General features: G+C 42.6%; 1 protein-coding gene across 1 annotated transcript; it reads left to right on the top strand.

Moving 5' to 3' along the window:
- The first annotated feature begins 766 nt into the window (after positions 1-766).
- nars1 (asparaginyl-tRNA synthetase 1) lies at positions 767-12,455 on the top strand. Its single transcript, XM_048997843.1, has 15 exons — positions 767-958; positions 3,515-3,597; positions 3,685-3,750; positions 4,527-4,619; positions 5,408-5,497; positions 5,674-5,752; positions 6,235-6,305; positions 6,653-6,739; positions 7,607-7,828; positions 8,098-8,297; positions 9,381-9,516; positions 9,790-9,903; positions 10,185-10,316; positions 10,425-10,556; positions 10,933-12,455. Exons 1-15 carry the CDS (start codon positions 916-918, stop codon positions 11,062-11,064), a joined length of 1,680 nt encoding a protein of 559 aa, XP_048853800.1. The 5' UTR covers positions 767-915; the 3' UTR covers positions 11,065-12,455.
- The last annotated feature ends 1,276 nt before the right edge of the window (positions 12,456-13,731 follow it).

Below are 13,731 nucleotides of genomic sequence, written 5' to 3'. Positions count from 1 at the left end.
GTGAGAGTGAGAATTTGCTTCGTCTATGTGACTAAAAATTATTTAGGAAAGCAGAGCTCTCAATCAAAGGTATCAAGTGAGTTGGAATTGGCACATGGGGAGAATGTCGGATGGGCCAGGATGGCCTTAGCAAGCATTCGGGAAACGTGTTCCAAACAAGCTGAATTCAGTTCACAAGCGGGGGGAAATATATGTTAATTATATGTTAGGTTTTAATAGTATTTTTGAGAGTTGGTGGCTTCCAGGTGTTGCTAGGGATGTTTATCCAATAACTTTCACAAAACATCTCATTTACCGTTGAACTGGAAAATCATACATGTAAATGCGTGTGCATGTGGGTGCAGACTTACTCCAAAATCTTACTCCATCCAGCTGATCAAAGTTGGCAGCCCTGCATTAAGAATTTCGTCGGTAAAGGGAAATGATTACCGTTCATGGAGACCTAACATTAAACTTGTTAAAACTTTTTGTTATAGACAGAAAATAATGTTTTCTTGTGTGTATAAACAAACAAACATGTAAATCATATAAAAAATGTAAATCATGAATGTATAGAAAACATACAATTAGCATATATTCCATAAACAATGTTTAATAATACGAATGTAATGTTAATCATACCAATGAAATACGAATATTTGGTGCACTATTAGCCATATTAGTTTCTTCAAATTTAAGGAATCGCGTGAATCCTACGTATCGTACGCGCAGGATGTACATGCCAACCAATGAAATCCGTGGACGGGGCGGCACATGGCGGAAGTGCTTCTGATTTCATCCGATTTCATCATTGTCCGTCGACTGTACAGTGAGGTGGCTGTAGGCTTTTGAACGAATTTGTACAGTACTTTGGGAAAATATTACCGATTAATTTAATTTCGTGAAGCTACTTCTAAAGGCGGTAAAGTACAGAATATGTCTGACCAGGTCACCAAGGACACCGAAGACCTTTCAGTAGGTATGTGCTAAAAACCGTGTTAGAACCGGTGTATGTTGCATCATCTTCCCATGTCTTCTGTGGCTGGTCATTTATTTCGTTACAACGACGGTACGTACAAGGATCTAAACCAGCGATTAAAACCTCTGAAAGGGTGTACTGCTGGGGACAAGTCATGAAAACACTCGATTTAGCTGTTTGTATCAGTTTCGAGTTCCATTTGCTGCCAGTGTAATAAATTAATGATAATGGATATCTAGTTAGCTTATTGGTCCATGACAGAAATTGAATTACAATGTTGAATTCTAGACAGAAATACAAGTGTTTTTCTTTTCTTAGAATCAATGACATTTTGCTCCTATTACAGAATTTTGGCTGTAATTCATTTCTTCCATGATAAAGCATGGTTTGTAAGCACTTTTTTCCGCATGATGCTGTATTTAAGGAGGATGGATACATAGAAATGTCGTGGTACAGAATTTTGAACTTATACGAGGTCTGACATTCTGTGCGATCAGTAAGAGAAAGTGAAACAACCTCAGAGAGCTATTCTGAGATGAAGCGCAGCGCACGTACACTGTATACTGCTGTGGAAGCGTGGGCTGGCTGGCAGGCACGTCGCGAGGGAGACCCAATGCGGAGTAAATTATGTCTTACGTTCTACAAGAAAGTACAGAGAGATGTAATTTAAAATGTAATATTTTTAAGTACAGTGTTTTCCTTCAGTTGTATTTTCTTGCATTCCTAGTTAATCGTGTGAAATCGCGTAAAAAACGAGTGTAATTAGCCTGCAGGTAACACACATCATTCTAGGTCCAAAAATAGTGTCCCAAGTTCGTTTTCTATACTGACGGACTGATAACTAATCACGGCGTGCGATTCGGGCGCCCAAAAGAGAAAACTGAAAAAGGGGAGAAAGAAAATGAAAGAACATGAAAATGAAAATGAATGGAATCGAGCTTTAAACAGTCACCAGTCTCAAGAGCAAGGTGATGGTGATTTACATGCTTATGCTAAAGCAATGGTTTCTTCGCAGTTTTCATATATATATATATATATATATATATATATATATATATATATATATATATATATATATATATATGTGTGTGTGTGTGTGTGTGTGTGTGTGTGTGTGTGTGTGTGTGTGTGTATCTTTCTCTCTCTCTCTCTCTCTCTCTCACACACACACACACCACAACTTTTGCATTTCTGCGTATTTCTCCTGAGCTTTCAAGCTCAGTCATGACATTCTGACGCTTTGAACACTTCAGTTGCTGGTTGCAGTTACTAGTTGTTGTTATTATTATTATTATTATTATTATTATGTAAATTGAAGTTTATCTTGTTTAAATATCAACACATTAAAATCAGTTAACGTTACAGCCCTGCACAAACTAGTAGTTGGTTATATTTTGAAGAGTGGGAGCCAGATATCTGTGGAAATGGTAAATGAAGGAGAAGGCAGTGCAGAGCATCTGGGTCAGATTGAGGGAGATGACAGACAGCAGCAGGTCGAATCAGAACAGCAGAGTGATGAGTCAGCGTTGCGGGCAGGAAAGCTAACTCATTCAGATAGGATCAATATAGTTCATAGTACACCCAGTTTCTCATAATCCTTATAAAATCTGCCTAAAGATGTTGATGACTTTCCCAATTTATTTGACGTAGTCCAGTGGCCTGCTGTACCGGAGTGCCATAGCTTATGGTAGCCTGCTATGCCTGATTGTTTGTTGTCTATCAAGATGCTTCTCGTAATAATTAATTGCTGCATTGTTTCACTTTCGTTCCTCAATTAAGAACTATGCAGTTGAATATGTTTGTCTGGTATTTCCAGTTAAGAATACACTGTATTACAGTAGTACTTTAAAAAAAAACAAATTCAGTGGCTTTGATACAATGTGTCAGATTAGTTTTTTGTTTACTGTTTTATTTTGCATCAGCAGTGCTTGAAGTGACATGACCAGGTGAAATTTTTTTTGTGTGGATGTGTGTGTTACCGCCACCTGCTTGGCGTGGGATGGATGGGGGGGGGGGCAAAATCGTAAATATATTTCAGTAGAGGGTGCTGCAGGTTTCCTCCCACTTGGTTTTTGGCAAATGTGTGTGTATATAATCAAACACACTCTTGGAATTTTAAATCCTTTGTGTCAAGGTGCCTGATACGTACAATAACTGGGCCCCTGTGTGAGACCCTTAACCTCGATTGGTCCAGAGACTTGTGGACAGAGGTGGAAAGTTCCGGTCCAAAAGGTACTTATCCAGACCACGGTTTTGTTTCTGCCTACTAGTTGAGTAATCCGTGACTGTGACTCTTTATACTCAGCTGGTTGGTTGAAGCAAAACCTTGGTCTGGATTTTTACTTCCTGCACCTGAACTTTCCGCCTATGAATGCTGGTCCTGTGCCGTGATCCCCAGACTTTGATATGACCTTTATATGTGTCCTTGTCTCATGTGGAGAGCAAGACAGGACAGGCGAAAAGATAACTTTTATACTGAATAAAGCATCACTGTTCTGTGTGTGTGCATTTGTATGGCCCATTTTTGTTTGTTGAGGTATGTCTTTGCTCTTATAGGGGAGATCTATGTTTCTGCTAAAGAGGGCAGTGATGAAGATGGCGATGGGACGATGGAAAAGCCTTTTAAAACTGCCCTGAAGGTACATTTTTCTGGGGTGTTGCTAATGTTGCTCGTCCCCAGTGGCTGAAATCTCAGGTATGCGCTGATCTTTTTACTCCTTTTCCAGGCGTTGATGTTTGTCGGGAAGGAGCCATTTCCAACCATCTATGTCGACTCTCAGAAAGACGGCGAGGTAATTCTCAAAGGTGATAGAAAAAGCTCTTCCTGTTGGCCGAGAAGCAGCCAGTGACCTTTCCCTCGGCATGGATGCTGCTGACTCCCAGCTGAAAATATTGTACACATCTGGAACACGCTTTCCGTCCGGCCAAGCTATTCTGCTTCCATTCCGCATCACATTCTATCTTGTCCATAGAATGTAAATAGTTTTTCTCAGAAAGAACGCACGCAAGTGGCATTGTAACTATTGATAGGAAAAGGTTAAGAAATGACTCATCTCTTCTTCTGTCCCTACACCAAGCTCTTTAGGTATTGAGGGAATTTTAAGAACGTACATGAAATATTAGTTAAAATTGTCAGCGAAGGAATGAAAGACTGCTAATGGTACATCTAATGGTTTTTTTATTTATTATTTGGTTGTTTACGTAGAGTAACATATATATACCCTCTGGAACTTGTGAGATACATTTTCGAATGTCAGTGTTTCCTTCTCCTTTGTTTTTTCAACTTCAGTTATCTGAAGAGGTGCAGGGTAGCACTGAATGTAGTGCCGATGATGATAAACTGAGCATTTTGAAACCAAGCAGTAGTGTAACATGAAGCAAATCCAAAACGTAAATGTGAGTTATTCGTAGTACATTCTTAACACAGTGTACAAGGCAGACAGTGTTTTATATGATAACATTTTGGTGCGCTTCGCTTGCATTTTAGCTACTTATAGTATTCTTCCAAAGAACTGGTACAAAGTTAATTTTTATAGAGTTCTTTCAGTTCTGCCTTTTTCTTCGCCAGCGCTGGGCAGTTATCTCAAAGACGCAGAAGAAGAATGTGAAGAAGCAGTGGAACAAGGAACAGGTGAAAAATGACAGCAAACTCAAGAAGGAGGTAAGCGCTTGTCTTCAGCCGCCTGTCACTCTCTGCTTTATACACTTTAATTTTTTCTGTACCATTTGAAAGACTGCTAATGGTACATCTCCGTCATTTTTTAATTTATTTTTTGGTTGTTTACGTAGAGTAACATATATATACCCTCTGGAACTTGTGAAATACATTATCGGAAGTCAGTGTTTCCTTCTCCTTTGTTTTTTTCAACTTCAGTTATCTGAAGAGGTATATGAAGTTTACTTGTTGAAATCCACATATCCTTGCATTCCCAAGAATGCTTTATGCATTGAAGGCTGTAAATTAGTTTAAAAATCTAAGCGTGTGGAGCTTCATGGTCCCTTTGGAGTATTTTGTTCTCATAAGCCAGGGAATGTCTGGAAAAAATAATCTTGTTTCTATGACTCTCGGTTCCAGAGGTATAGACCAAAAAGTCAGACGTCGCACTATAGCGCCACCATCAGGCCAATGGGTATGATTTTGCTTGGCCGGATAAAGTGGGGGATTGTGCACCACTCCACCAAATTTGGTGTTTCTACACTTTATGGTCTCTGCTCGCTGTATCGTTGTATTGCAAAAGGATAAAAATAATATGACGAAAAGTCCTAGCAAATACAACAGCCCTATTTTGGAAAGTTACTGCGGTTCTCTTCGGTCCCTTAGAGTATTTCTAGCATCAGTGATTGTCTGCTTTGGAAATCCTTTCTTATCCAGTTTCTGAAAAAAGTACGAGATGGTATTTGTTTGAACCGTGACCTATTCCCCTCACCAACTTATCGCTTAACCGGCAGACAGAAGATGCCGATCGAAGGGAGAAAAATCTGGAGGAAGCAAAGAAGATCTTTATTGTGAAGGACTCCAGTCTTCCAGAACCCAAAAATGTAAGTCCTGGTTAGAAACCCCTGCCTGAGTAGCTTGTAATGTTATGTAGTTTCTACTTAAAGGCATCATGCCTATTCTGTAGAGTTTTTTGAGTGAAATGTATGATTTCTATTATTAGTCTTGTGTCGTGGTCCACTGATGCATTATGTTATGTTTGTAACATGTCTAATTTTAGGTGAAAGTCCACCAGCTGGGAGAGTACCGGGATCAGAGGGTGAAGGTGTTTGGCTGGGTGCACCGCCTACGCCGGCAAGGTGAGGGTCTCTCTCCTGTGGCATCCAGTGCTGTTTTTTACGTGCCATGTGATTCTTAGAGCTGTGTTTCCCACCCGGGTGCTCGGGGACCCCCGGACGTTCGCGTTTATGCTCCCTGCCGTCACTAGAATGAGAAACACTGCCCAAGAGATCACCAGTTACCACTGTATTTAATAATGAACGAGTTGAAAATGAAATCAATTAGTTGTGTTTTTATTTATACTGACTGTCAATCTTCGCTGAAGATGCTGAAAATATGGGCAGTCGGACCTTGTCCCAATTCCTTTTTATTATTATTTTTAAAATATATTTCTTAGTGCTAGTTTTACATTGATTATATGTAGTTTTTTACGCTTCCGATTTGGAGTCCAGTTTACCCATAAGGCTTTGATTTCTGCACTGCCATTGTCCTGCAAATGTTGCTCTGCAGTCGCCTGTTTGCATCGGTGCCTGATTGGGTTGGTGTTTGTGGCTCCCGACAGGGAAGAACCTGATGTTCATCGTGCTAAGGGATGGAACTGGATTCCTGCAGTGTGTTCTCACAGATCAGCTGGTATTCCGATTTTTTTTCCTCCTTTCGCACTCAAATCTGTCTTCTGTTTACTTTCAGTTAGCCATTAGCATGAGCTCGTTAAAGGTGCATTGCCCAGCCCTTGTTCCGGAGCCTGGGCCTTGCAGGCACAGCTTACCCATTAAGGAAAATTCCTGGCTCTGAGTGAGGCCTAATTGCCTAGTTTTGTGAAGATGTTGCTGAGCAAAGTTGTGTCCTACAGACCAGCATCGTTTCACTCTTCCTGCTGGTTAATCTCAAAAATCAAAAAAAAAAAAAAAAAAAAAAAAACGTCTAGATCATCAGTGGCATCCCTTTGAAGTGCTACTCTCCCCTCCATTTGTCCCCAGTGTCAGTGCTACAATGCTCTGGTCCTGTCCACGGAGAGTACCGTGGCGCTTTACGGCCGGGTGACGCCCGTACCAGAAGGAAAGGAGGTAAGATTTAATCATGAGCAGGTCACAGTTCTGCTGTGTAGCAGTTTCAGATCTGTAACACTTGCGGAATGCAGATAATCATTGTTATGAAATAATTTACATTGTTTAAATGCTTCCCCTAAAACATCCGCAGGTGCACCTCATGTTTTTGTTCTCTGCATCATGTTGTAATGCCAAGATAGTTCTATAGAGGGCGCTGATGCTCAGATTCTTCTGCAACCTAGGGGATTTTACCACTGGTTGGGACTGGCGTTGAATGCGGCTTCTTGTAATTTATGTACATTAACTAAGAGAAAATCAGGAAGAAGCATACTTTGCATTAGTTCGAAGCGTACAGATTAGCACGCAGGCAGAGATGAATCTCTCATTCTTACTCTAAAACACTACAGGAAAACAATCGGTGTACGTGAGGGAATTTCTGCAACGTCTATGAATATTCGGTGTTATTGGTTTATTTAAATGTGGTGTGAACATGTGTGAGCCCTGTGATGGGTTGGCCCCCTATCCTAGGTTATTCCCTGAGAGACCACGCCCCCCCCCCCCCCACAACCCTTCATGGGACAAGGAGATATAGAAAATGAACTTAGAGACTTTGAGGGAAAAGATTGTGGAATAATGTTGCATATCGAAAAAAGGGATGTTTTTTGTCTTCTGTTCTTCTGATCCATATCGGGAATGACGAGTGTGTTAATATGGTGACATCTTCTGACATCTTTTTAACTTGTATTCTGTGCCTGACCTCATTTCTCTTGGCGGATGGGTGACCTTTGACCTCCTCTACTTGTTTGCGCGGTATTGTAGATGGAGGAAACAGGATGGCTTTGTGCTCCCGCCCCTGATTTGATCGCTCTTCCCTTCAACCCCAAGGCTCCCGGGGGACATGAGCTGGTGTGTGATTTCTGGGAGCTGATTGGCCTGGCTCCACCAGGGGGCGCCGACAACCTACTGAACGAGGAGTCTGACGTGGACGTGCAGCTGAACAATCGGCACATGATGATCCGTGGCGAGAATATGTCTAAGATTCTGCGAGCTCGCTCCGTCGTCACCCAGTGCTTCCGGGACCACTTCTTCAGTCGTGGATACTATGAGGCGAGGACCCGGGGTCTGCATAGTCCTCTGGGACGTGGGGATGTTGGGGCCGGCCGGGGTGATGCTTGCTGACTGATCATTTGATGAATCGTTTATATGTCTGTACAGTGTGATGGCAATACATTGAGCGACATTAACAAACATGCAGAACCCAGATCTTAGTGTGATGTTAATGTGTGAAGGAGGGGATTTGTTGGTATGACAGTACTAATTTAATAAGCATAGAGGTGGAGATCCCCCCCCAGACTGAACGTGTTCTTATGTCCCAGGTGACTCCGCCCACACTGGTGCAGACCCAGGTGGAAGGTGGCTCCACCCTCTTTGGACTGAACTACTTTGGTGAGCAGGCGTACCTGACCCAGTCATCCCAGCTGTACCTGGAGACGTGCATCCCTGCCTTGGGGGACTGTTTCTGCATCGCCCAATCATACCGCGCAGAGCAGTCCCGCACGCGCCGTCACCTGTCCGAGTGAGTGGGCCGCCAGCGAACAGGGAATTGTGGGATATAGTTGCTTCTGATTGCACCATCTTCAGTCACATTCATGCTGTTTGCTTTGCCATCTTAATCGCATTACACATGGTGTCATTCAGCGTTACATAATATATATTTTTACGAATACTTTAACCTGTGTTTTTTTTTTTCTTCTATGTTAGATTTTCTGGCAGATTTAAATCTCGAAAGTGACTTAAGTAGCAGTGCAACTATTGAATATTTTGATATTTGATTTTTCAATCAGAATTTTGTATTTTACAGAAATGTCTGTAAGCAATTTGATTCGTTACCAAAATACTTAAACCAATTGGCAATCATCATTAAACAATTAAAGTAGTGCATAATGAACAGCATATATCACCTGAGTGATTCCATTGCGAAAAATCAGCGTCAATTAAATCATTCCAGCAGTATTGTCAAGATGGAACAGCAGCTACTGTTATTGTGATAAATATAATGAGCACCTGCTCTAGTGTAGCGCCAAGCTAACGTGAGTTGGCTCACGGACTCCCCGTGGCAACAGGATCTTTCCGTTTCAGATGCTCTCGTCGTGCAGTGCTGGTTTATTTTAGCATATTTCAGGCTGCACACATCCGTCCCCGACGTGTGGAAGAAGTGCCAGACCTCTGACTGTTTCACTCGTTGTCACCCAGCTTGATTTCCTTTCCTTTCCTCTGCCATCTTTTCTTCCTCTCGCGTTGAACAGGCATGCTGCTAAGTATTACTGTCCCTCTCCGTTATGATCACTGACTGAAAATGGGAAGTCCTGTAATTCTCCCATTTGCAAAAATAACCATTATAGGTTGTTCATATGCTTTTTTTTTTGCAAATATTTGTCGCAGCCCAAGACTTGAGCGACTGATAGCTTTTCTTTGCCTAGAAGTAATATCAGTAAACCTCTGTTAGGGTGCTTTGTACCCCCTCTGCTCTGCTCGCCTGATCGCTGCGAGCATCAATGTGAGAATAAGCACATTCTGCTAAGATGATGCACCGCCTACAGGTGAAACTCCAGTCCATCCTCAATGGATGCATTACAATCCTTCCCTATGGTCTCCATAGATATACCCATGTAGAGGCCGAGTGCCCGTTCCTGACATTCAACGATCTCTTGGACCGCCTGGAGGACCTGGTCTGTGACGTGGTGGACAGAGTGCTGAAGTCGCCTATGGGGCACCTCATTTCTGAGATCAACCCTGTACGTCAGTGCCTCCTGACCTCTTTCTAACCTTTGACCTCTGGGCCTCTGTACAAACATAAAGCAGCCAGAGTTGGTCAGTAGGCAGGATTGATGTAGACCACTTTTCCACATTCCTTTCTTTCTTGAGCCGGTTTGAGTCTTAGAGCAAAGAAGTCATACTATTTTTTTTTTTACCCTGCCAGCATAGTAAGCTCAAGGCCATCCTACGGTGCTTTTGTGTTGAGTCTGTGCACCATGTGTGTTAAAGCCCTGGCTTTCGTTTGAACACAGGACTTCAAACCACCCAAGAGGCCTTTCAAGAGGATGGACTACACAGAAGCCATCGCTTGGCTGAAGGAACATGATATCAGGAAGGATGATGGCTCCTACTATGAGTTTGGAGAGGTAGGAGACTTTCGGTGGTATAATTGCCAACGTCTCACCTTGCATTGTGCCAGGGCTGAAAACCGCAGGCAGAATTTTTAGTCATCGATTTCACTTTTCAACCTGGGGGGATGGCGAAATATTAGCCTCGGATGTGTCGTTTGCATCATGTATTTTCTGATGACAAAAGAGGTCCATTCAAAATGCAGGCAAACGAATAAAAGCTGCTGCTAATCGCTGATATCACCGGCCGCACATTTGCTACGCGTTTGATCCGGAGGAGATGTGCCTGTGCTCCACAGGATATTCCTGAGGCCCCCGAGAGGAAGATGACGGACGCCATCAACGAGCCCATCCTCCTGTGCCGCTTCCCTGCTGAGATCAAGTCCTTCTACATGCAGCGCTGCCCAGAGGACCGCCGCCTCACCGAGTCGGTGAGTGGTGGTCCACCCTTTGCCGATGTGTTGCCAGGGTAGCCGGTCAGTGCCCGCTGTATCCGGTGGATTTGCGCTTCAGAGTAATGATGCATCTTTCCTTTCCAGGTGGATGTTTTGATGCCCAACGTTGGTGAGATTGTTGGGGGTTCCATGCGTATCTGGGATGCAGATGAGCTGCTGGAAGGTTACAAGAGGGAGGGCATCGATCCAACACCCTACTACTGGTACACAGATCAGGTAAGTGTGAGAGATGCGGCTGAGGTTTAAACCTGAGCACCCCAGCGCCTTTAGTTAGATAAAGCTGCAGTCTTAAGAAACTCTGAATACTGGAAATTGTATCTCTGACAGTTCCTATAAAGTACCTAACATCCAGTAGAAATTTTTATTTTTAAAGATATACCTATGTTAAGTACCTACTACATCTTTTGTGACTCCTTTACCTGTCATTGATGATTAACACAGGTACATTAAAGCACTCTAAGTTGCTAAATTACTGCTGTGCTTGTGATGGACATTGCAGCCCAAAAACAGGTTCTTAATTTATGATACTTGCGAAGTAGCTCCAGTGCTACAGGATTATAGCAACATGTCCATCTGTTTGTGTCTTTGCCAGCGGAAGTTTGGGACGTGTCCCCATGGAGGCTACGGTCTGGGCCTGGAGAGGTTCCTTACTTGGCTGCTGAACCGGTTCCACATCCGGGACGTGTGCTTGTACCCCCGCTTCATCCAGCGCTGTCGTCCCTGAGCATGCAAGGGTCCCACCCCCCCCCCCGAGCCTCACCCACTTGTCCCATTTCAGATCTGAATGCCCCAGTTAATCTCACAGCACAGATAACCGTTGTTCCTTTTGTACCTTGATTTGACTAAAAATGCTTTTAAAATCATGGTTAATCAGTGCTTGGTAACTGCTGGTGTGTCTGCTGGGTTGCATATGGTGCATAATCGGCTACGTCTGAGAATTGTGAAGAAGAATGAAGGAATCTTGTTTTCCATCTCGCCGTGTCTTGCATAATTGCACTTAGAGGATTTCTCTAATACCAGCTGCCATGCATCCATGCCCGAAAATGTTTCTCCTCAGTTTGGTGTTGATCTTAAATTTCTTGCTTACAATAAATGAGTAAGGTTTAAGGAATGCTGTGATTTTTGTTGTGAAAGCTGTTTCCTGTATACATTTATGTTAAAATCGTTTAGTTTTGTCTTGCATCGAGGGTGATGCCTCTGTGTTCTAGCTTTGCAAAGATCTGAAGAAGCTCTCCCCATCTCTCTCACACACTCTGAAACTAAGGGATCAAACCTCAGGGTCAGTGGCCAGCTCTTGGTAGATGATTTGGCATGACCAAAAAAGACCCCCAACACTCTTAGATTTCAGAGTATGAGGGGAAATTGGTTTTAGGTTGTGGAGTAGACTTATACTATACCGGAAGTGTATGTATCACTGCATAGTTGTGTGTGTTCTTGGCTGTTACCAACGTTTTATTACCATCTTTACCATAACCATGATGTTTAGCCATGTTGGTGGCTTATAACATTTACTTGCTGTTACATTATGTTTAATGAATCTCTGTTGTGGCTTTTTTTCCATCTCTAATAGACACTTTGGCTAAAATTCAAGGTCATTTGCATTCTGTAAGACATTTTTCTGCGTGGGCTGCTGGTGGTGGGAATGTACTTCGTGAGGCTTGTTAATCTAAATATGCATTCACTTTCACTTTCATTCTGAGTGCTGCAGCACGTCCCCTCAGACACCTTGAACAATCTACCGAAAGAAGTCCGCGTCATTAAGCAGTACCTCCGCGACTATGCATGAAAATGCCTTCTCAGACCTTAAAGACTTTTGAGCTGCATAATTCTCTAAAATTGTCTCTGCACTGTAAAGTCATTTATTCAAGTGAATGTTAAATTATGGGATTCAATGTTATGGGATACTAGGGTTTTGTTGGGGGGATGGGGGGGGTGATGATAATTATACACAATATGAATCGGGAGGTTGCCACCCCTTACACTGGATGTTTGATCTTGGTTGCACTCTGACTCCAACTCTTCCAAAACACTGCTGTTCAATTTCTATGAAAAATGCCTTTGAATCCGGTCGCCATCTGTTAACACTGCTGCCATACCAATAAATCATGATCAGTCCGTGTTTGTGCGTTTTTCCGCCCGACTTTTTACAATTTTTCCCGTTTTATCCAACGTGTCAAAGTTGTCACGTGGACTATGGGACATGGCAGCTCCTTGCATGACCGCACTGAGCGGCGTGTGGAGAGTCTCTGATCCCCATGAACCAGTGTCGGGATTCCGATTTCACCTTTTCCTGTCTCGTACGCTTCCCATAGACTCTTTGTAATGGGGCTAACAAAGTGTTATGAACATGATAGTGGAACTGTGTGGGCATCACTGGTTCCCGGTCCCTCACACAAACACAAAATGGATGTCCAGAAGATCTGAAAAGCACGTAGCTCTACGCCCGTTTTCCCCTGGTTGTACGCACTGTCCTTGTGTGTCTCCTCCGGCCTGCTGAAGGTCGAGCTTTGTGTCATGGCTCAAAACACAGGTTTTTGAAATGAGAATCTTTGGGGTGGTTCTTGCCTTTTATTGCATATGCAAGGATGTACTTGGAGCTTTTGATCTTCGTGAATGGTTCCCGCCTTGCATTCTGTTGAACTTTTTGCAGTGATCACTCCAGGTCCAATGTCCCAGGTCTATGCTTGGATTAAAAAAATATATATATTTCCCATAATTCCTACTTATCTGTATTTGCATTATACAACATTTTTCAAAATGTGATCGTTGGAAAGATGTACCTAGATATCCAGAAGTTTCTATAGAAGGTAATATTCTATGTCATAGTTACTTATAGTATCAACACTAGATTTTTCCTTTTGCAACAACAAAATAAACCAAAGCAGCATTTTTGCAACCTTATTTGTGGTTGACGTATGAAAAGGTAGCCAGGGAGATGATTCACAATACTGTGTAATGTCTGACGCCTCCCTGACCTGCCTAGGAGACCAAAAGCCAAATGTCACAACCTGACACTGGAAGGCAGTTGTTGTCTTAGCAACTGGGAACAAAAGAATTAGAACAGGTCTGATTCGGGTGATGGAAAGCCATTTAAAGACGACATAGTGTATGTCTCAACTGGACAATGAAGATAAGGGCATGTGAAATTTTACCTGAAGCTAAACAGTAATGGACCCTAGCATTCTGATAAACCTAAAAACATATTTAATAACAATAAAAAGAAAAAAATGTAGAATGTTTTGTGTTCTGGCAGTTCTTGGTGTTCAGTTCTTATTAACCGGATCAATTAGACTCTAAACTCACCCTTAACAACACCCTTCAGAAAGTTTTTATCATTTTTTTTGCTAAGAGATGCATAATTCTCCCCAGAACTGTCCGTGTTGAAGTTTTA

The sequence above is a fragment of the Brienomyrus brachyistius genome, chromosome 2 (genome assembly GCF_023856365.1).
Source record: "Brienomyrus brachyistius isolate T26 chromosome 2, BBRACH_0.4, whole genome shotgun sequence".
In the NCBI taxonomy this organism is placed as follows: Eukaryota; Metazoa; Chordata; class Actinopteri; order Osteoglossiformes; family Mormyridae; genus Brienomyrus; species Brienomyrus brachyistius.
The sequence above is the reverse complement of the archived record's forward strand: the minus strand, read 5'-3'. Positions and strand labels throughout refer to the sequence as shown.

What these genes read in the sequence shown, in the direction of transcription:
- nars1 (XM_048997843.1), top strand. Translation starts at nt 916, where the DNA reads ATGTCTGACCAGGTCACCAAGGACACCGAAGACCTTTCAGTAG. An exon ending in ACAGCAAACTCAAGAAGGAG is followed by an intron (nt 4,620 to 5,407) that starts GTAAGCGCTTGT and finishes CTTAACCGGCAG; the next exon opens with ACAGAAGATGCCGATCGAAG. An exon ending in TCATTTCTGAGATCAACCCT is followed by an intron (nt 9,517 to 9,789) that starts GTACGTCAGTGC and finishes GTTTGAACACAG; the next exon opens with GACTTCAAACCACCCAAGAG.